This window comes from Cottoperca gobio, chromosome 13, assembly GCF_900634415.1.
Source record: "Cottoperca gobio chromosome 13, fCotGob3.1, whole genome shotgun sequence".
Taxonomy (NCBI): Eukaryota; Metazoa; Chordata; class Actinopteri; order Perciformes; family Bovichtidae; genus Cottoperca; species Cottoperca gobio.
Genome location: NC_041367.1, coordinates 24261178 through 24286186, shown reverse-complemented (window position 1 = coordinate 24286186; position 25009 = coordinate 24261178). Strand labels below are relative to the sequence as shown.

Sequence of the window (25009 nt, the reverse complement as noted above, 5' to 3'; positions counted from 1 at the left end):
GCGTAAATGTTAGTAATATATGATGTATTAAAGACCTGCCCTGCACAATGCACATGTATTATTCTATGAATACTGAAAACAATAAAACCATGATGCTATTAAATGCTCCAAAACTGACGGACTGGATGTTGGATTTGAGGTCAATATCACACCCAGTATTCAGTAGTTTCAGAAACCACAGAGATACTTTTCTAAATGACCTACCTTTGGTAAGTAAGAGCACATTCTTCTTCAAACATTTTTATTAGGCCACATTTCCCCAGTCCATCAGTGAATAATAACACGGCTAGAACTTTGCCTAACTAAAACACAATTATAATTTTTAAAATATTACTGTATCTGAATTCTGATGTCTGAAAAATGTGATGTGTTTCTTGTAGTTCGTGTTTAGTGTTGAAACCATTAGTCAATTAATTGATTGGTTGAGTAACAGCTAATTAACTCTCAGCAGATTGTTAATGTATTTATTGTTGAAGTAATTTATCAAGCAGAAATGCCAAACAGTTGCTGGTTCCAGCTTCTCAAATGTAAAGCGCTTATTGTCATTATTATACATCTCATACATATAATATATCGTTTTTTACAGTGCACATTTAAGGATAAAATGTCAAAGAAGGCCCTTGTGTTTTTTAATTTTGCTGACTGGCAGGTGCTATTTATACATTTTCACCTTGACTCCTTCTGTATCAAGCCTAGTTTGCATTACAGTATGTGCTCTATAATCCACTTAGGTGCTGCTGCAGTTTCATTAGAGAATGGGGTTGTAGTGTCCTTGTGGGAAGGTAGCGACGATCTTTATGTGTCTTCACTCCAGAAGATGTGACATATGGAAAGGGTTGATACCATGACGTAATGAATGATAGCCCCTAAATAATTTATTAACACTTTCCAACATCCCTTGTTTACGTTTGGTTGTTTCTTAGTTAAAGTGGAGCCACTCTGCAGCACAGTGCGGAGCTGAAAGATGCTGTTCTTGCAGTAATACTCAGAGTGCACTCACTGTGATGAAGGCAGTGATTAAACCAATCGCTCCTTGAGACATTGTTCTCTCTCACTCCGGTCAGGGAATCAATCTAACTGATTACCTGGGGGGATTGCACATCACACACACATGCACACACACGCGTCCAGTCACCCTCCTCTTTGTGAAGCCAATCCCTCTTACCGACCCTGCCTGTCTTTCCTATATGACTTTGTTGTAATCATGAAAATGGCAATGTTTCATATTTTCCTGTTGGAATGTGTTTCGAAGCACAGCTGTTGATTACACAGATCTCACTTTCTACCGCATGCTGGTTTTGCTGAGCTCTGCCATGGAGTAAAGGATCCTGAACCACTGGAAGAATCCTGACGTGCTTCTTCCAGGTCAGAGGATTCTTATGAAGGAGTGAAGGAAGAGAAGAAGACATACGGGTGTGTTTTAGGTAACTAAAGAGCTAATATGTTTACTGCTGCACATGAAAGCAGTAACAGCCCTGATCCAAATCACGGCTAATCACCTGTTGGTGATTGGGTGATAGAAGTGAATGAGGTTTGTTATTTTAAGTTGGAATAGGACCCAATTCAGTAATCTAGTGCTGCTGTTACAGTCCGACCCTGCAGTCATGTCAGGGAAGACTTTCACCCTCTGAACCCCAGCTCTTTCACTCACTGCAATATATATGTCCTGTTCATAAAAAGCAAATTAAATTTCCTTTGATAATATCATTTTAAATGTTGGAAAACAAATCAATCTAAATATACATTTTTACAAATGCCTACATATATTGCAAAAAAACATGCTATACATATTTAAATATTTACATTTCTACAACCTCTCCTGTCCTCTCCTCTCTGCTCTGTGTAAACAGCAGTTCAGTCGAAGCTTCGCTGAAGTTTTGTCACGTGACTGTTGGTTTCAGCCGAGTCATTCATGGCTTCCAAGAATGTAATGTTTTTACAGGATCTGGTGCAAACCGTTTATTTTTGGCAACATTTTAAATGAGACATGTAGAATAAAGGGATTTAATTTGATATCACTATTTTAAGCTTAATTGTGCCTTCGTCACGCGTGACTCACTCAAGAACCATCGGAAATTTAATCCAACGATAATTTCAGTTTTTACAGTTTGTGGCTATGGTTAATGGTGTAATAGCTTCTTTAAACTCAGTGTTTTGGTTTTCAGGACCACAACTTTTCTTTTCAGTCTCATTAACCTCTGATAAACCCTCTGTCACTACCTGCCCAGCAACAAACAGCAAAGTGTGCAGCTACCTGATGAACCCAGTGGAGTATTTAGCAGCGAAAGATTTGGAGCATTGGTCGAGGGTGGCCTTGGATGAGTCGTGGAGGGCCAGGGGTATGAGCTAGTCACCACTATTAGTTTAAGCATATGGTATTTAACAATGTATAAATTAGCCTGCCGGCCTTTCGGACTCTTCCTTACTCATAGCTCTACTTGGTTTAAGTCACTGCGGTGCATCTCCCAACTGAACCCCACGGTGATATTTCAGCCTGCAAGCCAAGTTCTCAGCCTAAACATATTTAAAACAGAGCAGCTAATGTTGGTAACGAGAGCAACAGGTTAGCGGACCGCCGGGTGGTTCGAATGCCTTCTGTGTGTGCTGCAATTGTTTGCTAACACATTAGCCATATCAACTTTATACTGTGATAATAGTATTGTGTTATTTTTCAGCTTGTTTCTCCGCCCCCAGGTGGTTATCACATTCAGTGATAGTCTATCTAAATCAAAAAAATCAACATGTGTCCTTCATTTACCCATTCCTCCATTGAATCCAAGGTTTACAGCTAGTTGCAAGTTTTGAAACTTAATTTCCAAATGTCAAAGGGACCACCCTGCCTGCTGTGGAGAAAGTTGATCACCAGAGAGCTCAACCTCCATCCATCACCCCTGGGTTCACTTTCCCCGTCACCTGAGCTGATTAGCTCCTATGATGACTGATCACCCACAGAGCATGACCTTTGAAGACGAGGCCTTGCAAGTTAAATGCGAGTTTGCCCGGGCCACCAAGAGAGGGACATGTGGTGGATAGTTAGGGAAAGGTTGTTGCTGGTTTGCTTGCACAGTATTGTGCGTCATCACCACTCCTCACTGCTAACAAGGCGATGTTTGGACAGCTAAGTGTAGATTAACCAACAAATATTCAGAGGTGGACAAAAATTCTCATTCTGCACAGTGGTCCATTCTAGAATGATATATTATTGTATTCTAATTACTGATGCATTAATGTGTTCTTCACTTTAATGTTGCAGCTGTACGGGCGAGTAGCTTCTAAATTTCACCAAGGCATCAATAAATAATTAATCTGTAATCATACATAATCAATTATATGTTGATTACATTGTGTATTATTCATTTTAATCTGAATCTTCAAAGAAACTAAAGTTATCATTGTGAATGTATTGCAGTAACAAGTACAATATGTGCCTCTGAATTGCAGGAGTAGAAGTATAAAGTAGCAGGAAAAGATAATACTCAAGTAAAGTACAAGCCTCAACATTTTTACAATTACACATTCTATAAGTACAGTACTTGAGTAAATGTACTTAGTTACTTTCCACCAGTGCACACATTGAGTTCTGTTATGACGTTGTCAGGAAGATAAAGTGATAAATGTGTTGAGCAATATTCAGACATACCAGAAAAATAGACTCATCCCAAACATCTTTCACTCGTCTTCCAGTCTCAAGAAGGACTTAGTGGTTTGAGGTGTGGTTCATGGTTGGGGTTTGGCATCTCTCTGATCTCATGAACTGTCCCCCCCCCAGCAGTGGGTTTAATATGAGAACAGCACGTCCGCAGTCGATCTGTTCAGAGCCGGAGATAAGGTGGGGAAACCCCCCTTGGTTGGGTGGAGGCGGGTGTTTGAGACCAGAAACAGACGTGGTTTCCATAGACAGTTGCGATAAGCTATTGACCGTCTCCTGTCCTGCCTGCTGCTTCTACCACGTTTCATTTGGTGATCTTAGTCATAAATGTCCCAGCAGACCTCTCTCCGTACATCGGCCAAATTGAATTTAATGACTTTATACCGAGTGCGTCCATTAAATTACCCTTCATTCCTGTGATTGCAAAATGAAGCACTGCAGCTTCTCTGTGTCAACACCGTGTGGGTGCGCTGTAATGAATATCTACATGATTTATGTAACCCTCCCCACTGAATATGATACATGGCCCGTTTAGAGCGTCTCATATCCTGAGCCCTTCCAGGGACCTGGATAAATACTCTGTCGATCATAAATCTACACTTTGTTTTGTCGAGATCTATTGTCTGATACTCCCTGAAGTGTGTGTCCTCGCTGCGGGAGGATCCATCATGATAAGTAGCTGTGTGTTGCTGTAACGTTGGAATTCATGAGTGCTAATTGCCATCAAGAGACTCCCTGTGATGGACTTGGCGGCAGGGTTTCACTCAAAGCTTAAACCAGATGGATTGATTAGGAACATATCATGTGTTCAGCTGCAGCCATGACTGAATGCTAATGTCAGCGGCTCTGCTTTGTGATTCCACCATAAATTAGTTTTTGTTTTTAAAAACCTCTTTAAAGGTCAGTTTCCCTGTTTTCCTTGGAAATGTCAAGATGTGTGAGTTATGTTAAGTATCAGTAAATATGGTGCAGATGCCGTCTTTCCCCTCTTAAACAAACAACTAAGCTGTTAATAATACATTTTAATGGATACAATTAGCTTAACATCTAAAAAACATCATTATATGTGAAACAAATATTCTCCTCCCATAAAGGAGGAAATATATAGCCCACAACATGACTCAGTTATGCAATACTGCTGTTCTTTTTTTATTTAAACCTTTTCACACAGAACTTTTAGCATTTCTGATTTGGTCAGAACCATTCAAACATTCAACAAGACATTTAAAGTACAACTTTGTGCTAAAGTTTAAATCTGAGTATTTAGAATAAGAAAGGAATTATAATTCCAGTTTAAAATACTTTACAAGTTGTTGAGTTTTCTCAAACCACAAAGGTTGCTACATGATTTACACTGGACGATATAACAATATGAACTTATACATATTAATACCTGAAGATTTTTACCACCTGAAAAAGTAGTAACATCTATTCTGTAATTAAAAAGATTGTTGAACTTTTTTGAGTGACTTTAGCTTCTACTGCATCCTTTTATTTTCTGTCAGAGGACACAGTACCACCGTATATAATGGTACACACTGACCACTGTTTCTGAATGAGCATGAGTTTTTGTGTGTGGGCTCTCTTTTTTGCTGACTCATCATGTGATGGTCCCTGGTTGCCTCTCTCCTGTCAGTGACCACACACACACACACACACACACACACACACACACACACACACACACACACACACACACACACACACACACACGGGGTCCTCGGGGGCAGCGGAGGACTCAGTCAGCGATGAGTATCAGCTGCCAGAAGCAGTTTGTGCTGAGAGAACAGTGTAGTAGAGGAGACATGTCTCCCCTCATCCATCAGCAGGCAGCCTCTGCACCGCTGTGGCCTGCATGTCCACAAACACACACACACACACACACACACACACACACACACACACACACACACACACACACACACACTGAACAGACTGTTAGTCCAGTCTCTATGTAGCACATGAATGCAACTCCCTGGATCATCAGTCACCACTAATAAGTTCCCAACCTGAGCGAAACACTAGAATACATTGCATTTGGTACCAGAATGTTTTTGGAAGTTGGTTACATTTCAACTTCAACTGAGTTTAGCAATTGATGTTTCCCCTGAATTGTGATGATAGAAGCATTATATTTTCTGTACAGTAAAATTAAGAACTATTTAAGTTTTAAATATGAATTTAAAAGGAATAAATCCATTCTGCACAACGTGATTGGTTGATGCCTTTATTTGCAGAAGAATCCACCTTCAGAAAATAAATGACGTAACTGTTTCACCAGGTGAAAGTGAGTGAAAGTTTAAACAGTTAGCAAAAATATATTGACGTGCGATTGAAAAAAAACATATCCGGTGTGTAAAGGCCTTAAGGCTGTAACTAGCGGGGCTAATTAGCTAACATTAGCTAATTAAACCTAATCTGAGTACAGCTGATAGGACACAACATATATTTCTGCATGCTTATGCAAAATACCATCTTTATTTTTGAGTTAAGGACTTTCCATTGTCAACCAGTGGAATAAAAATGAATAATACAATAAACAACATCCCATTAGCTGATCCATGCTCTTTATTTGATCATAATATGCTCATATTGGCACGATACATCATTAACCCACAGTTCTTAAAGGTGCAGTTATTCGCCTTAGTCATCATTGTCTCCCAAACTCTTACACACACGCTCATTGTTTGACAGAACTGCTGAGTAAAAGTGACGCAGTGTGCCACAGCGCTGTCACCAAACCCTCCAGATCTCAGAGCGAGAGATGACTGTGTCAGATACACATCGCTTCAAGCTACGTTCTTTTAACCAACATTTTCCTTGGAAGTGTCTGAATTGATCTTCACCGGGGAGATCATGTTAGTACAAGTCAGACGTAGGAGTGTGTGCTGCAGGGAGAAGAGCGCTGCTGCTAGAGGAAACAGGAGCTAGGTGAGGGAGTCGGATGACTGAAGTGGAGCGCATGAAGACGCGGTGGCTGCGCTGACGTGGCTCTGCAGACCACAGTATTAACGTCCTGATGACTGCTTTCAAATATCCCACTCAGCATCTTTTTGTTTTCCCCTTTCATGACCAGACTTATGCTTCATTTTCCTGCTTGATGAGACTTCCAAACATCGACAGAAACTATTTCAACTGTGGAAAATACCAACCAAAATAATGTTGGGGATGGTGTCATAACCACTGAAGGGAACGCTGATGGAAACTGGCCTCTTCACTCCGCATGCAGATACTGATGGTGAAAGAGAAATACTGACGCAAATAAGCAAAGTGCTGCATTTTGGACGGCTCATGTAGACATGTGGCATTTATTGTACCAATAAAAAGTATCAGTGTAACAGGTATTTAGCAGCACCGCTGTTCTTGTCAGCAATTCTTCACAAGCGGATGAAGTCCTAACTTGGGTGCAGAATACACGACTGTGTGCACAGGGTATGGATGCACTTTAAAATGTTTAGTGTGAATAAAAAAATATTTATTAACAGAAGAAACAGAATATATTTTCCACTACTTAGTCAAAACTGAGCAAACACCGATTTTCCATCGACGTCACTCAGTGGTGTCTTTGCTCACAGCTCTTGATGTAATCAGTTGCTTTCTTCATAAGCCGTCCGTGTGTGTCTCTGCAAAATAAAAGAGCATCTGGCTTTGTTGAACATCACGCGGCTTCTTGTGTAATGGAAAAGTTTCCGTCTTTACCTTATGCCTCGTGTCGTCACTGACGACAGGCAGGATCTTATCTCTGCCCGGGCCGGAAGACCTTTCCCTCGTAATCGCAGCAGGACAATGGTGCATTATTGAGAAAGCAATAAACACGAGATTGCTGATCTGTTATCGAGCTTGTTGCACATGAAGGGGATAAATTAGTTTTACGCTTTGTGTGTTTTGACATTTCAAACTGGGATAGTGAGTGGATGGGATTGATAGTAGCAGAGAGAGTGTGTGTTTGTTGGGTTGTGTCATGCTAACTGTATTGTAACAGCACTCTATGTATTTTCAAATGCAAATGTACATGACCATTAATGATGGCAGTGAACATCTAGCAAACTGAATATCCTTCAAGTAGAAGATTTGGTCTGTCATCACTTTGTTTATTGTGTGCTTGAATCCTGAAACAGCATTTTTAGAGCGTCTTATCTCCTTAATTAGATGAGTTTCCTGTAGACGCAGGATGTCGGGGCGAGGCACATCAGATAGTTCAATTGAAACCGATGGGATTTAATTAAGCGAGAGAAGACAGACTTATTTGATGTTGGGGGTATTTTACTAATTATAAAAAGTCATTTGCACTTCTGATGCAACTTCCTGCTTCCCAGAAAGAATTCATTCATCATATTTTTAAATGCAAATACTAATGTGTGTTTTTGTGAAAATGGTAAAAGTCCAATTTTGGTGCAAAGGGTTCCTTAAAGATCTTTACTTCAATATGTCTTCTGGATTGGCTGCACTTTTCCTCATCTCAGTTATTCAGCTCAAAGTGTCATCCATCCTCACTTGACATGGCGAGCAGGGCCCTCACGCGTTGTTCACAGTGCCTCTGAGTGTTGTTGGTTCCTGTGTGAGCACTTTGCACTGTGTCTCTGTCCTCCTGTTTTTGGATGATGCTCCATTGGTCATCTTAAAGGAATAGTTTGACATTTTGTAAAAATTCTTTAGCTTCATATTTAGCATACAAGAAAGTTCTGTCCATCTTCTCATCTAAATAATGTCCTAAGAAGTCAAACTATTCCTTTAATTATTGATGTACTGGCACCAAGTTAGGGCTGCAACAAATAGTGAAGAATGTCCATCCCAGTTCCTGAAAGTCTCTGGTGATATCTTTCAATGAATTGTTTTGTCGAATCCAAAATGCAAAGCTATTCACTTTAATATTAAATGACTTATCAAAATAGCTGTTGATTATTTAGCCTTCTATCCACTACTTGTTGCAGCTCTACATCAGAATATCAGCATGTGCTCAGACTCATATACTTTCAATGAATCTCACAATACTTGGTTCCTTTAAGCGGTCCTTGTTGTTTGTTCTGTGAAACTAAATTAACACGATGATGTTTGTTCTGTTTTCCAGGCTGTATGCTGTGTTTTGGCCAGTCAGCCTTCTTCCGCTTCAACCATCCTGAAGAAGCCTTCAGAATGAAGAGCATGTTTCCCCAGGGAGGAAGTGTCTCCACCGGGGACTACAGACTATGTCCAGGTACTGTAGAATCATGCAGGCTCATATTCCCCCAGCAGTGCTACCTTTAACACCATGCCAGGGTTCCTTTCTTCCACAAACATGGAAGTGTGAATAAAAACACACTGACCTTTTGTCCCATGAATAATAAAGCCTAAACAGGCCATTTCCCTCTTGGAGTTCCAGTTTCAGCGCGGCCTGGGTGAATGAATAGATGGATTGTTGAACAGACGGGTGTGAGGTGGAACAGCAGGGCTGTGTTTTACAGGTGGATGTTTGCGCAGCAGTAAACCCCTGTATTTGTCCTTCTTTATAGCCTGACATGGGTGGAGGTAGTATAGAAGCACAAGGCAACCTGCTGGGACTAGAACACTAGATTTATTTGGTGATATACTACACTGGGCCACGACATGGCTCTTACAATATTCTGTTAAACTGCAACGCCATAGGGTGCTGCAGGAATGAGTCCTTAAACCTGGAAATGAGTCAGCAGTTTTGCAATTTTTAATTTTTTTTTTGTTCAAAGCCTGAAATAAGGTCTGTGGTTAACAAGCGAACGTCTTGTTCTACCACATAAAGTACGTCAGTATATAACCAATCCGTGAATTTTGAAGCTTTTACGTGTCTTAAAATGGCGTTTGTTAACAAGTGGCTAAATGAGAATACTAAACGTCATCACGACAAACACTTTAGCTTAGTGGTGGTGACGTGAAGTCATGTGACCGTGGTGTCGTTCGTTTAAAGCCTAACGTTAGATTTTTACTTCTGCCGATTGCATTTATGCTTAAAAAATCATAAAGTGCTTTCTATTTGTGAAGTTTATCCTGCTGAACAAAACGTGTAAGTATCATAAACTCTTATTTGCTTTTTTGTTGTTGCGATAATTCAAAATCAAATGGAAAAATCCCAAGTGACACTTTCAGGTTGGCATACAAACATCCCTACAGCACTCCCTACAGATCTTTTTATTTAAATTATTCTTGGTTATTATGGAAATTAGTTCTTGCTTAAAAGACAATATGTTTCCACTATTATTGCTGTAAGAGTTGTAAAACCACCTAAAGAATGTACTGAGTGCTTCAATGACTTATCTATAAAGAAATATTACATGTGAAATAGATACTTCTCATCATTTTGAAGTCCTAAAGTCCTCTATAACATTAAATGAAGGCATGCATTGCCTATCATGCTTGTCTGCAGCTCTGTTACAACAGCGCTGTTGTCAGTATGAGCCTTTAAAATGCAGTACCCGTTGATCCCTGCAGCCTGAATGGTGCCCAGCTGGGACTCTGTGCTGGGGTTCACACTGTGCATGTTTTATGAGCAGGTCATTCCTCTGCGTCTCCAGGCAAAGTTTTCAGCTGCTTGCATATGTGTGTGTGTGTGTGTGTGTGTGTGTGTGTGTGTGTGTGTGTGTGTGTGTGTGTGTGTGTGTGTGTGTGTGTGTGTGTGTGTGTGTGTGTGTGTGTGTGTGTGTGTGTGTTCTGAGTGCTCCCCCTGGCAGCCGCACAACTGTATGTGTACCTTTTCTTGGCCAGCTCTGCTCCCAGGAATCTGTCATAGCATCTTGTTATTTCCCTCTGTTTACTGTTGACACTGTCTGCCACCGGGGGATAAGTATAGCACACAGGCATGCGGGCTGCTGCGGACCTCCTGTTCCAGTAATGAAAGCCTTCCGTTGTTTAGAAACATGTCATTTTCCTCAATTATGCATTCCTGAATTGCATTCAGATGAGATCTGCTTATACCACTCCCATGATAAACTGAGCATATCTGTCATATCTACTTGGAAGCTCTTTGAAATTACACTTGTTATCTGTGTATGAATTCTAGTGCCAGAGCTATTATGGAGGGCAAACCCAGCTAAACCTAATTGACCTACTTTTTTTGTAAGGATATAGACGATTATCGTGGCCAAAATAATTTACGATAACAATATTATCGCGATGTCTATAGAAACATTTTTGAAAAGTCAAATACATCTTTAACTTTGTTTGTTGTGCATTTTGTCTCTTTTAAAAAGAAAATTAATTTAAATGAATTACACACAAAATCCGAGTGTAGGGAGGTGGAGAGAGTCCATATCCATAACTGTACATTTAAGAGGCTGGAGGCTCCACGTCTCTATTATTCATTTTATATTTCTGTCAAAACATCTCCTTCAAACAACTGTATGCATTCAAGTTTCTCTTTTGAACACGTCATGATAACGCTTTATAATTGACCTTCTCCCAATACACATTTTTACTATAAAGAGCTTGATCGCATCATAATGTTATTCAATGCAAGCTTTGTTACCGTTAGCTGTTATTTACCTGAGCAGGACTGTGCTGCTCGCCGGCAGCTAACAGCTAACTTTGCTAGCTCTCCTTCCGACTTCAACGCAGATTTATTTTCCCAAAAGTAGCCACTAAGCAATAGTTATACAAACATGCATACAAAATCCCTTTCCTCCTGAGGGAGTTAGTCTCAAGACGCTGGATTATTTACATGATATTGATATTTAATTTTTTTATATCAGTTACCCATAGAACATGTACATCGAGGCTGAACCCTGCTGATATGCAGTATTATAAAGTATCTTAAAGTAGCCTAACTGAGAGTGCAAATGCTTGTCACTGCGGCAGTAACGTGGATGTATGAAGCGAAATGGATACCATATGCAATGTTTCAATGAAAGGTGCTGACTGGGCAAAAAATGGAAAAAGGTTTTCCAGCTTCCTCTGGATTTGGCCTTTAGAGCTTTCACACAATAGTCCTTCTCAGGTTGGGACGGCTGGCTCATCACACACATACACACATAATGGGACAAAGATAATTTACTGATGGGGCTCTTTAAGTTTTTTATTGGCCATAAAAATTCAAATATTGGCCCAGCTCTGTTCCTTGGAGCTGCAGCAGTACACTATGAAAGTAAATCTCAGTACCCTTTCTTCCAATACAATTGTTGTACCTCTATAATTACAGTATTACTTACCACAATGTACCTATAAATATTGGTGTAATTATTAGGGGATAAGAAACTGTACCTACCTGTATTTATTGGTGGATTTTCTTACTCTTCTCACAATTTTAAATCAACAATGATCAGTCTTGGCCCAGTCGTCTTGGCCCAGTCTTGGCCCAGTCTTGGCCCAGTCTTGGCCCTGTTAGAGGATGTTGTGATGGAAGTCACAGTGGAGACAGACCAGGCAGTAGGGCAGTCAGTAACTTAACAAAGACTTGATCCCACCAAACTGAAACCTCCGTCACTGATCTGGCCCACTGACTTCAGTAACTTCTTTTCTTTAATTCATTCAGGTTGAATTGGTCCAAATATGTGTAATACATATCAGGGTTAAGGTCTTTGAGAGGATGCACATTCCCAGTATTTGTTTGTGGTGCTAAACCCACTTTCATTTTTATGAAATACAATATGATGTTTATTAAACATCAGTTAAAATAAGCATACAGCACATAGAAAAGGTCACGTTTCATGTTTAATTAGCGAGGCAAGCAGCACGTCCCAATGTCGGAAGAAGGAAAACCTTCAGAATTTTAACAATTTGAGAAAGTTAGAGACAAACAACCCAATTAATTCCAATCAGATGTGATGTGAGATAAAAGCTCAGCTCAGCGCTGCACTGCAGGTCAGACTCTAGTTTTAAGTTCGTATTGACCAGCTGAACTTGTATCATCAATGGCTTTTGAACAGCTTTTAAGAAATGTTGTATCATTACAGCTGATATAAAAGTACATATCTGCTGCTGTCATGAAGTCCCATTATGTGGCTGTTGTGGTACATATGTGCAGAATGTACTTTTCAGTACAACATGTCCTTGTGTTGTGTGCTACTTTATATTTATGATGCCGGTCACATTTACCTGTCTGTTGTTTCCTTCTGGCAAGCTTTGGCCGGTCAGTGACGGTCCACTGACCTGCTGTCTTTAGCCAGCCATCTTTCAGCTGCCACCTCTTCACTGATTGGACGTTTCCTGTGCGTCTCTGCCTGGCCAGCAGACGGCTTTGTGGCTCTGAGCTGCTTACTTAAAGTGGCCAACGGCTGGAGTTACAGTATCTTTTTCACAGACTATTTATAAATCTCCAGTTCCATCCTACTGTCTGCCATCTCTGCACCCTCCCTCCCTGGGTTTCACCTCCAGTCCCTTCCTGCACCCTCCCGCCAGCCCTCTGTGTGTTAGCCTCGCTTCTTTTCAATAAAAGGCCTTTATCTCCCTGTGATTAGGCTGCTGTATCTGTTTTAAAGGCATGGCTGAATGCTTATGATGCAGGTATTATGGTTGCAGTATGGCAGCATCACATGTTGAATCTCTACATTTCAAATGTTCTTTTTTATTTTACAATAAAAACAAGTGATCATCAATAAAATAGGACTAGGCAATTTCGGACGGAAAACAGAGAGAATGTTTTTGCTATTGAAAGCAGTCGGCACCTCTTTCCTGACTTTTCATTTCCATTTCCAGACCAGTTAAAAACCCAGTTTTCCATCCCTAAGGGAAAATCTCTCTTTTCCTTTAATATTTCACAATTGCTGGATCAATGAGGTCTCTACTTAGAATTTAGTATGGAAAGGTTCAGTCAGAAAGCATAACACACATAAATTCCTTGTAATTTACACATACTTGGCCAATAAAGCTGATTCTGACAACCTATAAATAAATATAAATATAAATATAAAAATAAATAAAGTGTTTTGAACAGTGGTCGAATCTAAACAAGTACATTTACTCAACTACTGTACATAAGTATAAAGTTGTACTCACACTATATTTAAGCATTTCCATTTCATGCTATGTTATACTTCTACTCCACTCTACAATTGAGAGGGAACTACTTTACTTTTTACTCCACTACATTCATATGACCAATATAGTTTGCAGATGAACATTTTACATACAAAACATATGATGGTTTTATAAAATATCATGCACTGCTTTAAATGCAACTGCCCAGTGTATTACAGTATGTAAAATCATTTAAAAATGAGCTCTACCCAGTAAAATAAGTATAACATTCACCCATTTTTCTGCTTTGTGAAAACTTCTATTTCACCTTTCTTTACTTTTGATACTTTAAGTAGATTTTTTTTATACTTTTAATTTAAGTGACATTTTCATTGGAGGACGTTACGTGGTACGCTGGAATATTTCTATAATGCAGTATTGCTACTAAGGATCTGAATACTTTCTCCACCACTGGTTTTGACATGTGTGGGTTTTAAATGCTGCAAAAGCTTGATTTCTTCCACAAGTTCAAAGAAGTTTATGGTCAAATAAAGTATGGTTGAGGCTTTGGTTGTCATTGTAGGCCAGATGCTTTCTTCCCTGTCTCATCTAAAACTGACAGAATCTGCATTATAGACACAATAACAATGACAAGCCATAAAATCCACTGCTGTGACTCTTTAAAACAGCGCTGTGAATCTCGCAGTAGTTCACGTCACCCTGGAAAGGAAAAGATGTGTCAAGATAGCCATGTCACTGGAAGTATGACGAATTTACCTTCGCAATAAAATACATTTCTCATTTGAGGAGAACGGCGTGTTTAAGAGATGTTCTTCTTAGTGTTTCGGTCTTATTTTTGAATGTTCGCCTTAATATATCGTGCAAGACCAAGTATTTAATAAACTTTCAGAATATTAGGGACAATGTTGGTATTTGACTTACTCAAACAATAAATTACTGTATCTACATTATGTCTGTCACACAGGCCTATATCTGTAACTTTGAGAAGGATATTACAATACACATTGTATCACTTGTTTTAGCGATGACAGCATATTTAAGTAAGTAGAGTAAATAAGTATTTTCCACGTGGACTTATTAAGTAAATTATGGTTTTATTTTGAAGGTATTGACCGGAAAAGCAGTGTTACAGTTGAAGGAACTTGACACAAGTGGTACCGTAGGCAGCAGCGGTGCCTAGCACCCCAAACCCCGGCTGAAATATCGCCTCGGTAGTGAATCTCATATCTCCCTCGGTGTGTGTGGAGCTAGGCACGGTAGGGCTCCGTCACACCCGGTCTGTAACCGGTGTCCGGAGGATGTGGGCCTCAGTGTGTGTCATATAGCAGGTGAACCGCACTGAAACTGACCGGGTCGCAGTTGTATTCCTTCATGTGAGTAACGTTAACCCTACTGCTAATGCCTGGGCTCTGGGCAAGAGAAGTGATACGAACCGGTCACACGCCAAACTCCATTACAAATCTGTTGGTTTTATGTTCACTTGCTTTTCTGGAAATGTGCACACAGCGTAGGACATCATTACATATGTAATGCGATTCATTGAAAATTCATTCTTTATTCAGCTTACAGGTGATCAATAAATATGTTCTTCATTCGGAAAAATAAGCGCATTTTTTCGTGGGTCACAATATCACAATTTGTTCTAATCGTCTTTGGTTCTGATGAGGGGACATTTAGGAAATGTCAGATGAACCAAGCCTACGTTTAAGCAACTAAAGCTTATTGACGATGTAATAAACGCCGAATTGTAGAGGTTCTCTCATGTAAGAAAATGTCTTAAGACATATTATGTCACACTCGCAGTTTTACCGGCAATCAAGCTAACATTAAATTGCCAGATTTTTTAAATGAAGTTTGGCATGGTTCACTCGCTAGTCTGTATCCCATGACATCATTGCATAGGCTTTCCCTCAACAAACGGTTGCCTCTTTTTTCTTTTTTGTCACCCCACCCCCTTCGTTCTTGACTGTACATACGAATCAAGACGGTTTGTGTCTGTGAGACACGATGTGACATTGACATTCATGTGTTGCTCAACGGATGACATGTATTATTGTGACAGCCTGCAGACCTCAATGATGTAACATTTGCATGATAATATCATCAGATTTAATTGTGGTCAGGCTGTCAAGAAGGCAGAGATTCATTGTATGGCAGAGTCATTGTAGGGGAGCAGGCAGGAAGCTGCTCCCATCTCTGTTGAACAAGCACAGCTTATGCATTATTTGTGAAGCTTATATATTTCAGAGCAGTTTTGCTATTCGGACATCTCTCTGACATCATCTTTACAAAAAGAGAAAGCTGACATCTACGTTATTCTGTTCTGTTCTATTTATCTGTTATTGTTTGCTCTACCCCACAGTCATTTTGTATGATTTCTATGATATTACATCCCCATTGGACACAACAGCTTTATTCTTCTGTTGTCTTCTATTACCTCTCAGTGTTTGCACAGATGACTCCACGCTACAATTATCTTCATGTTTCTATTCAAACAGATTTCATTTTGCATTAATAAAAACCTGATCTGAGCTCTGATCCCTGCATCAAAGCCATGCTGTTGAATCTCCCACGTGGCAGTGCGCTTCTGTTGTCATAATCTACTATACTGACTTTAGAAAGACGGTTAAGATTAGATTACCCGGCCTGTGTCCTATGTTGCTTTCGGGCCACACAGTAATTGGGTTATGTAGTCACATTTTCTCCTGATCCCTATCCAATGCACAGGCCTGTCTCTCTGTTCATCTCTTGGTCTGTGTTCTTCCTTCTTTCCTCACCACTAATCCCTCTTCTGCCCTGATGCTTACCTGTCTGCACAGCTTCTACACTAGCTGGAAAACACAGATTTTATGATGATTTTGTACATATCTCATATCTAGTAGGGACAAGATAGCAACTGGACATGGAGGATCTTACATTTCTTGAATTCTTAGGAAATTTGTACGTTCTCCGTAGAGCACAGGGGTTTTTCAATATATTTTCTGATTTGTCTTACAAATGCATCAGATGTTGTTGTTCAGTCTGACTGGCTGAGAACCCAGACTGCTAACCTCTAGATACTTTCTGCACGGAAACACAACTGAACCCAAACAGGAAGAAAACAACATTTTGCGGTCATGATAGCTCCCCATATTAGTTCTGGAAAGTTATAAAGAAGTCATCAAGGCTACGGTGGGCACCCTGTTAGGAAAAACACGGTCAAATATGAAAAAAGGCCTGAAAGTGTGTGGAATTTCACTGCACTGTACTGTTTTAGCACCTTTTTGACCTCTTCTATTGCTCAGGGAAAGACCGTAAGATTAGGTCATTCAGCAGATTTGTATTACACCTTATCATAGACAAAAGGTAATCCATAGATGATTCAGTATTACTTTTAGATTAAGAGTCATGAAGGTACTTGTGTTAGGAGCTCATGCCAGATAACTGTGGGAAAGCAATTTGTTTTCTACAAAAGACAAATAATGACATTGTAAAACACTACTTAGTGCTTTATAATGCTGTGAGACAGTATTTTACAACTCTGGGAAGTTATGGTGACGATCAGTTCATCCCTCAGCTGACAAATGCCAGGTAAACGGTAGGCAAATTAAGGGTTAGGGTTAGGTTGGTTTGTTTGAATTCTTCAGTTTGAGGATAATTTTGACTTCCACTTCAGACTGTTGCACAAGAGATTAAACAAAACTGTACTGTCTTGCTGCATTGTACTTTTTGTTTTGTAATACAAAGCCCGATGACGGTTGTTTTCTGTATTCTTTCCCTCAGACACGGAGAGCTTTGTCAATGGAAATCACCAGGCAAGTCCAGCCCAGTCTCCCCCAGCTCCTGGAGAGAGAGCCCAGTCTGAGCACAGTGCAATTGTAAGCTCTATTGAGAAGGACCTCCAGGACATCATGGACTCCCTAGTCATGGATGATCCACAGCCTTCTTCCCCGGAGGGCAAACATGAAGGCCAACCCATTCCCCACTCTCCCCTTTCGCCCATGGTCAATGGAGGGGGCCGTTATCTGCTTTCCCCTCCTACCAGCCCAGGGGCCATGTCCGTGGGATCCAGCTATGAGAATACATCCCCTCCCTTCTCTCCCCTCTCCTCCCCCTCAGCAGCCAGCAGTGGGAGCTTTACGTCTCCTATTGGAGGACCCCAGGACCAGAGTTCTTCTCTGCCGCCAGTGCCTGTACGCTCCTCTAGCTACAACTTCACCACCCATCCCACTGCTGGCTGGGGTACGCCTGTACCCCAGCCACGGACCATACTGCCCAGCTTCAGCAGCGGTGGGGTGGGCCAGAAGGTTCAGGAAAGCCCAAGGCTGCAGAGGAAGGTCTTAACAGAGGCTCCTCCAAGCCCTAAACCAAGCCGCAGAGGACTAGGCCAAGATGGGTCTGAGAGCCCCCGACAGATTCTTCTCTCCTCAAATGAATCTCTCAGTAGTAGAAACATTGTGCCAAGTAGCCCAAGACTCACTCCCAAATTCTCTACCTGTCCATCACAGTCTCCCTCCAGTCCCAGGACCAAGAAAACCATAGTGCTCCAAGAAAGGCCTGCCAGCCCTTTCAGAGAGCAGACCAGTCTAGCTGATTATCCCCTAACCCCCAGCCCCTCCAGGCAGCTTTCCCAACCCATCAGAGCCTTCCAGCCTCCTCTGGACCCCATCGTCCACATTATCCAAGGATCGTCGCTCCAACAGCATCCACGTATGCTGCAGACCCCTGAAAGCCCTCGCATGGCCAGGAGAAACATGGAGCTGAATGGTGGCGGTGGAGGGAGCTGCAGTATGAGAGAGCTGCCACCTCTTAGCCCCTCCATGGCTCGAAGAGGGGTCCCAGTACTCCCAGGCGCGCTCCCAGGGATAATCCCCACCTTAAAGACTCCAGAAAGCCCCTCAAATCTGGGCAAGCTTTTCCCAGAGAGTCCTAGGCTCCGACGCAGGACCGGATCTACATCCGAGGAGCCAACGTGCAGCAGGGGGATCCGAGCCCGCAGTCCGTCGCCTACCTCTACGATGATGGACGGTGGGGGTGGTGCGGGAGTACGGAAGGCGAGCTTTGGGAATTCCCTGTCACCTGCTTACAGTCTGGGCTCCCTGCCAGGTTCATCCCCTGTATCCAGCCCCAGGACCCATAGGAAGATGTCCGCAGGGAGACCCCACCCTGGGATGAGGGAGAGAAAGAACAGCATCACAGAGATCAGCGACAACGAGGACGAGCTGCTGGAGTACCATCGAAGACAGAGAGAGGAGAGGCTTCGAGAGCAGGAAATGGAGAAACTGGTGAGTCAGGAACACATGTCACCAGGAAAATACTGTTATTTAGTCAGTACCAATTTCTTACTCTTGACTTTGGGTCAGTTTTACAGTAGCTGTTGTTTTGTACCTGTACCACAGTCTCCAAATCAATCTTAGGAATAGTGCTGCAACCATTATTTATTTTTTTAGTTATGAATCTGTTGAAAATGCTGTAGAGCTAATTTCAATGTTGCCATTTTTCTTTTATGGAAAAGCTTGAGCTAAAGAACATCTAAATGACTTGTATAACAAAAGTCTCTTGTATGCAATCCTCTGTTGACTTAATCCTAAACACATTTAAACTCTTTCATTGTCTGGGATTCTTGCTCAGAGGATTTTGAAGAATTTATTTATTTAGCTACATCTTGGTGTTTTGAGGCGTACTGAATGTTCTGGTGCTGATGATCCTTGGACTATGCTGCACAAGTAGTTTGAGAAGTCTGCACAGATCTGTTGAAATTAGTTAATGCAGAATTTTGATCAGTTGCAAAAGCAAGTGTAGATGATTTTATATTTAGTTTGACAAAGAAAGTCTTTCCAGGGTGATGTGGGAGGAGTGTACTGAGGGTCATCAGGGATGTCGGAAACTTGCCTCAAGTATCTTTTAACCCATTAAAAATGTATGATTATCACCAGAGTTTGCAATGAATATGTTGCAAATATTCTTCTATCTAGAGGCTCTGTCTAACTTTATTCCGTATTACCTCCTAGAGGAGAGTGTAACGATTGCAGTATCTTTATGTTCGTTTGGGAAAGGAGGAGCAACCAGGCCCGTAAACCCTCTCTGTGAATTGTCAGTAACTTGGCTGTCGGCTGTCTGAACTGCTGCTGACATGCGGTCTCAGGGCGCCCAGATGAGCCCATAGCAACCGCATTGTTTGTTGTTTCCTAAACTGAACGGAGGGGGGAGGGAGCGGCGTTGGACATCTTGAACTTGTCTGCCAGTCTAAATGAAACTACTGAGACAAAGTCCTTTTTAAAAAGCCTGTATATGTGTTTGTGCCTGCGTGAGAAGGCGTTTGTCTGCCCTGCTTGTAATCACAAAATGGGTGTTTAAAAAAAAAAAAAAAAGTGTGAGGCTGATTGAAGGCTGCTCATTCGGGTAGGCTGGAACGACATTCCCTTTTGTCTCTGTGTACCGGGTCATGTTCTGGTACCTCCTATAGAGGAATGGCAGTTAAACAGTGTCGGCAGCGCCAGATCCATACAATGAGACTGTGTTCAGCTCTTAACAGCTAACTGTGCTCTGCTAATTGCTCCAAGGTCAGAGAGAGTCCCACTCAAGTTGTATTATTTTGTATTCTCAACAGAGGCAGATCTGTAGATCAAAATAAATACCTTTTTTGTTTTATTGCTGAACAATGAATTGAAATGTATCTACATTACAATATAGACTGGTGTAATTTCCAAATCATGGGATGTGCTGATTACAAAATATGTGTCAAAAAAACCTTCTGAATAAATAATTGTGGAGCTGCAGAGACTACAAATCCTATTCTACAGTCTTAAGGGGGAAAAACTTTTATTTGGTATAGATCCTCACAAAAATCACACCATGATCATTTAATCTATTTTACAATTAACATGAGAATAAAGATGCAAAAATTATCGTGTGTGTACACTTAATAACACGAGACACCTTTACCGCTAATTTATTTTCTGCAACGATCACCTGCAGCCCCCCCCCGGCCGTCACTCTCTGTCGTTCATCCACACACTCGTTACGGCGACAGATTGTGTCTTATACCGACACCGTACAGTAATATGTAAACATTTAGAGAGCACTTATACCCGGCCTTTTCTAGTTTCAGATTGGTGTACACTGTGTACTGTGAGCATCAAAGCTTTTGCGTGGTGTGTACAAGTTGTTTTCTTCATCTACTCTTGTTTGCTGTGTGGAACAAGGTTGTAAAGTGGGGGGGTGGGGACTACGAGCCCCCGCTGCAATTTATTTGTTTCATTTTATTTTATCACCAGACTTTAAGAGGACGGCTTTTTATTGTCAAGTTTCATGCTTGTAATAAAAGTTGCACATAATTTCTGACTTCATTAATTTTTCACATTTGAGTTGTATAATGTTTTGTAATTTAAGTTTTGAGATTTGGGCTTTTATTTGTTTAACTTTCAGATACATTTTCAACATACATGAATATAACCATTATTAAAACAATATAACATCAAACACAAGTTTAAAGTTGTCAAAAAAACATTTTATTGGGGACCCACTGAAATGAGCACCTGTGGGTCCCGGGGACTCGCATCATCACTGAACGTGAATCATATTGCATTGCAATATCAATTAAAAATGATAGCATTTAGATATTATTTCCGAATTGTTCAGCCCTATTATGTTATTGACATGTTTTTTTATTTATAAGATTAAAATCCAGCCATACAACTTTCACTTATATTTGTCTTGATAGGAATGGTACATTTGTATCTAACAAGAAATACCGTTGTTTATCTAATATTTCCGTTTTATTGGCTTTTAAAAAAAACATAATTTCCCACAAACCCAAGACCATCGCAAGTTAAAATGCAGGTTGACAGACCAAGGCCAGTTGAGAGGCGACCTGTGATCATTAACAACAAGGGTCAACCCCAAACATGTTCTTTAGACAAGAGAAGTTGAAACATAGAAGCCACACTGGAAACATTTCAATGGAGCTGAATATTTCTGTAACGCTGTAGTAGATAGAGTTGTGTATTGTATTTTTTGTCATGGTATAAAAAACACAGCTCGTATGTATAAATCTGAAGTTTTTTGTATAATCAGAACAGTAGGATCTGCATTTACATTCATCACAGTCCCTGTAACATCCAACATCACAGCACTACGTTGTGCAGTCAGAGCAAAGGGATTACACTTTGCCTATATCTGTACAAAGATCAAATAAAAGTGTTTGCAGGATTCTTTAGTTAAACTAAATTTGTAAATAACAAAATGTTAACAAACGTATGTATTTGTAACTATTCTTTTAAAATTGATAGTGTTTTTGAGGATCAATACAGTATAACTAAACATAATATCGCTATACTCATCAAATGTATCAATATTTTGAACTTTTTCACTCGTACAGCATTGGCATCTGTAGGGGAAACAGCTGATGATACATAATGCACCTCTCCTGCCCACATTAGCCGTCACATACCCCAGTCCAACCTTACATCTTTTGTTCTGGTTGAAAGTTTATTCTCCACAACCACCTTTTGGACGAGTACAACTTACAAGGCACACAAAGGAAAATATTGACATTAGATTTGTGCAAATAGCTCATGGCACACAAGGTCAAGAACCCTTGTGTCAACTAAAGAAGGCGCACAGGGCCAAGCGAGGGCTGCCTGAGACACAGAGGCACGATTCCTCAGCAGCCTGTTATGTTATTGTATTTTTCGAAGGCAGAAACTCGCAGCTCTTTGAGGAGGCAGGGCGTGGAGCTGTAGGGCCTGTAATTAGCCACAGTTGACTCACTGTCATGACAGATTTTTCTTGCCCCAGAGCGTCTGCGTTTAAATCATTTCACACACAGCCTGCTACTCATTCACACAACTGATTAACCAAAAAACAAAGTTATGTGAACGGGGAGTCTCGGAGAAGTTTGTTCAGGAAAAAGAGTGTTATTGTGAAATCAACAGGAGTACACAGCTCAGAGGCAGCGGGAGGCTGCTGGGAGACTACAGCTACTCTCATACTCATGTGCATTGTTTAAATGCAGAGTAACTACACTGTATAATTGATTATTCTGAAATATTCATAGTGTGGCATTTCAACGTAATTAGTTGGGAAATACTGAATACTTTTTATGAAATATGGTTTTAAGATATTGGAATGGATATTGTCAGTCCAGCTATATTGGAATAGAATAGTTTAAGAACTGTCCAATAACAATAGTTGTTTGTTAGTAACAAGATGTTAAGTGTAGAAGTTAATTCCAGAGTTGAACTGCATCTCACAGTTTACAGGACAACAGGTGGCATGTGGGGAGGAGACTGACTCCTGTCTTGTGAGTGTGATGAAGCTGCAGTTGAAAGTTTTGAATAAAACAAAATGAAGTTTAGCCGACTGATACTGGATCTTTAAGGCTGATACTGATATTATTATATTAATATTTAGGAGACTCTAAAAATGCAGCAGCAAGATATGACCCAATAGTAATTAAAAGAAACGATCTTGATACGGATCCCTCGGACAAGTTATTTAAATTTTTATTTGTGGATACTTCCAAAGCAAGACATTTTCCTGTGTAAGAATCATCTTGTTAGTTCTCTCTGCTGAACAAACTATGTGACGGTGACACTGACGATGTTCACATGCAAAACATATCCCCGTTTTTGCTCAGACCGAAACTTTCATTCTTTCAACCACCTTCATGAAAAGGGAGGCGTTGCAATATTTGTGGGCTTTTCATTTGATCATGTGTCTCTACCCCTGCCCTGCCCACTGTTGGCTGGTTGGTTTGTGAACAACACAGAGCTGGACGCATATATTAGCTGCGCTGTCCAAAGAATGCTACGAAAACCAAATAATATCAGCATATCCCACATGTCTTATTCTGAAAATGCTACATTTGGAATAAGGCCTACATTCTGAATATGCTGTTTACAGGACCTCATGTTTGGGATAATAGTGGAATGTATGTAAAAGTAGTCTGTGTCTGTTTGGCATTTCTGCACTATAATGTTCACATTTTGTATTCAGCACGATGTGGAAGAAATTGACGTATTGACGTATAAGTGAAATAGTATGCAGATATATCAGACAGATGTTGATGCTGAGATCACTGGTTGATGATAGTAAGGGCACTCCACCGATTACACACATAGAGGCCAGTTTACTTGTCATGGTTGGTTCTCCTCAGCCTGTGGAAACTGTTGTCTAATGACCTTGGGTGTCCTGAAAGGCGCCTCTAAATAAAATGTATTATTATTAATGTCCTCTGTGGCTCTGCAGGAGCTTTATCAAGTCTCACAAGGAAACCCTAATGTCATCAGGTTATCTTGAGTTATGAGACCTGCGTTATAAACTGGGGACATGAAGTCGACATGGAGTTTGAGGACATTTGATTCAGTGAGCTCTCCATTACAAGCAGCCTGCCAGAGTCCGCTAACTGATTGCACTGTGAATGCCACCGTGTGGAATGTTTTAGAAACAGACGTGCTGCAACTACCCATTATTTTCATTGTCAATTATTCTGCCAATCTTTTATATAATGTCAGAAAATAGTGAGAAATGTCCATCCCAGTTGGATGTCTTTTAAGTCTTGTTTTGTCAGTCCAAAACCCAAAGATATTCGCTTTAATAAGATTTTAAAAAAGAAAAAAGAAAAAGCAGCAAATCTCAATATTTGAAAAGCTGAAAACAGAATTTTCTGCCTATTTTGAAATGAAAATAAAATGATTAAGGGATTATCAAAATAGTTGCCGGTTATTTTTCTGTCAATCAACTAATCGATGCGGTCGAAACACGACTTTAGTGTCTCAGACCACAACCCCCCTTGGACCCCCTGGACCCAGTTTCATGAGCTGCCCTGTCTACGTCCCTGGTCAGGGAATCTATGCTTTTTAATTCCCTTTAACTTTAAAGAAGTTCTATTCGAAACTTCTAAAGATCCCAACACGCGTATCAGTTAAATGATAGCAGTGTCCAACAACAGCTTTATTAGGTTTTCCTTTGGAGCCTGGAGGTAAGCGCTGTCGAATGAGCTGGCTGCAGGCAGGACTGTTTCCCTGCGTCCAGCCTGGCACTGCTCTCTCCACATGGCCGTCTGACTGACACGCTGTCCTGGCAAACACACTTGGCATATGAGCCGAGTCGCAGCGTGCTTCATCTGTGGCAGACACACACGCCGTTCTTCTGTTCCACTAAAGATGACCTCATCTTTCCTATGACGTTAGTTGGGATTACAGCATTGTTTTTGAATGAGCAGACCATAAGGTTTGTCACTTTGTGTTACACATTGGATCAGACCAATACATGTCTGATGTTACTTTAAAGAGGCATAAGGTGAGCTTCTCTCAACTCACAATAGCAAATGACAAAGAAGTTTCTAATTTTACTTGGGTCTTTGAGTTAATTTTACACAGTGAGTGTTACATAATCTCCTTGTGAAGATCTCCAGTTTGATCTCCACTGTAATTAGCGAGCTTGACTTGATTGTGCGGC

General features: G+C 40.7%; 1 protein-coding gene across 2 annotated transcripts in view; it reads left to right on the top strand.

Moving 5' to 3' along the window:
* The window catches only part of phldb1b (pleckstrin homology-like domain, family B, member 1b), a 105411-nt gene that overhangs the window by 36120 nt on the left and 44282 nt on the right, over nucleotides 1-25009 (top strand). For both annotated transcript variants that reach the window (XM_029446052.1, XM_029446053.1), the window contains 2 exons: nucleotides 8718-8843; nucleotides 17330-18831. In XM_029446052.1, the coding sequence (XP_029301912.1) occupies nucleotides 8718-8843; nucleotides 17330-18831 (1628 nt within the window). The remainder of the gene's footprint in view (nucleotides 1-8717; nucleotides 8844-17329; nucleotides 18832-25009) is intronic.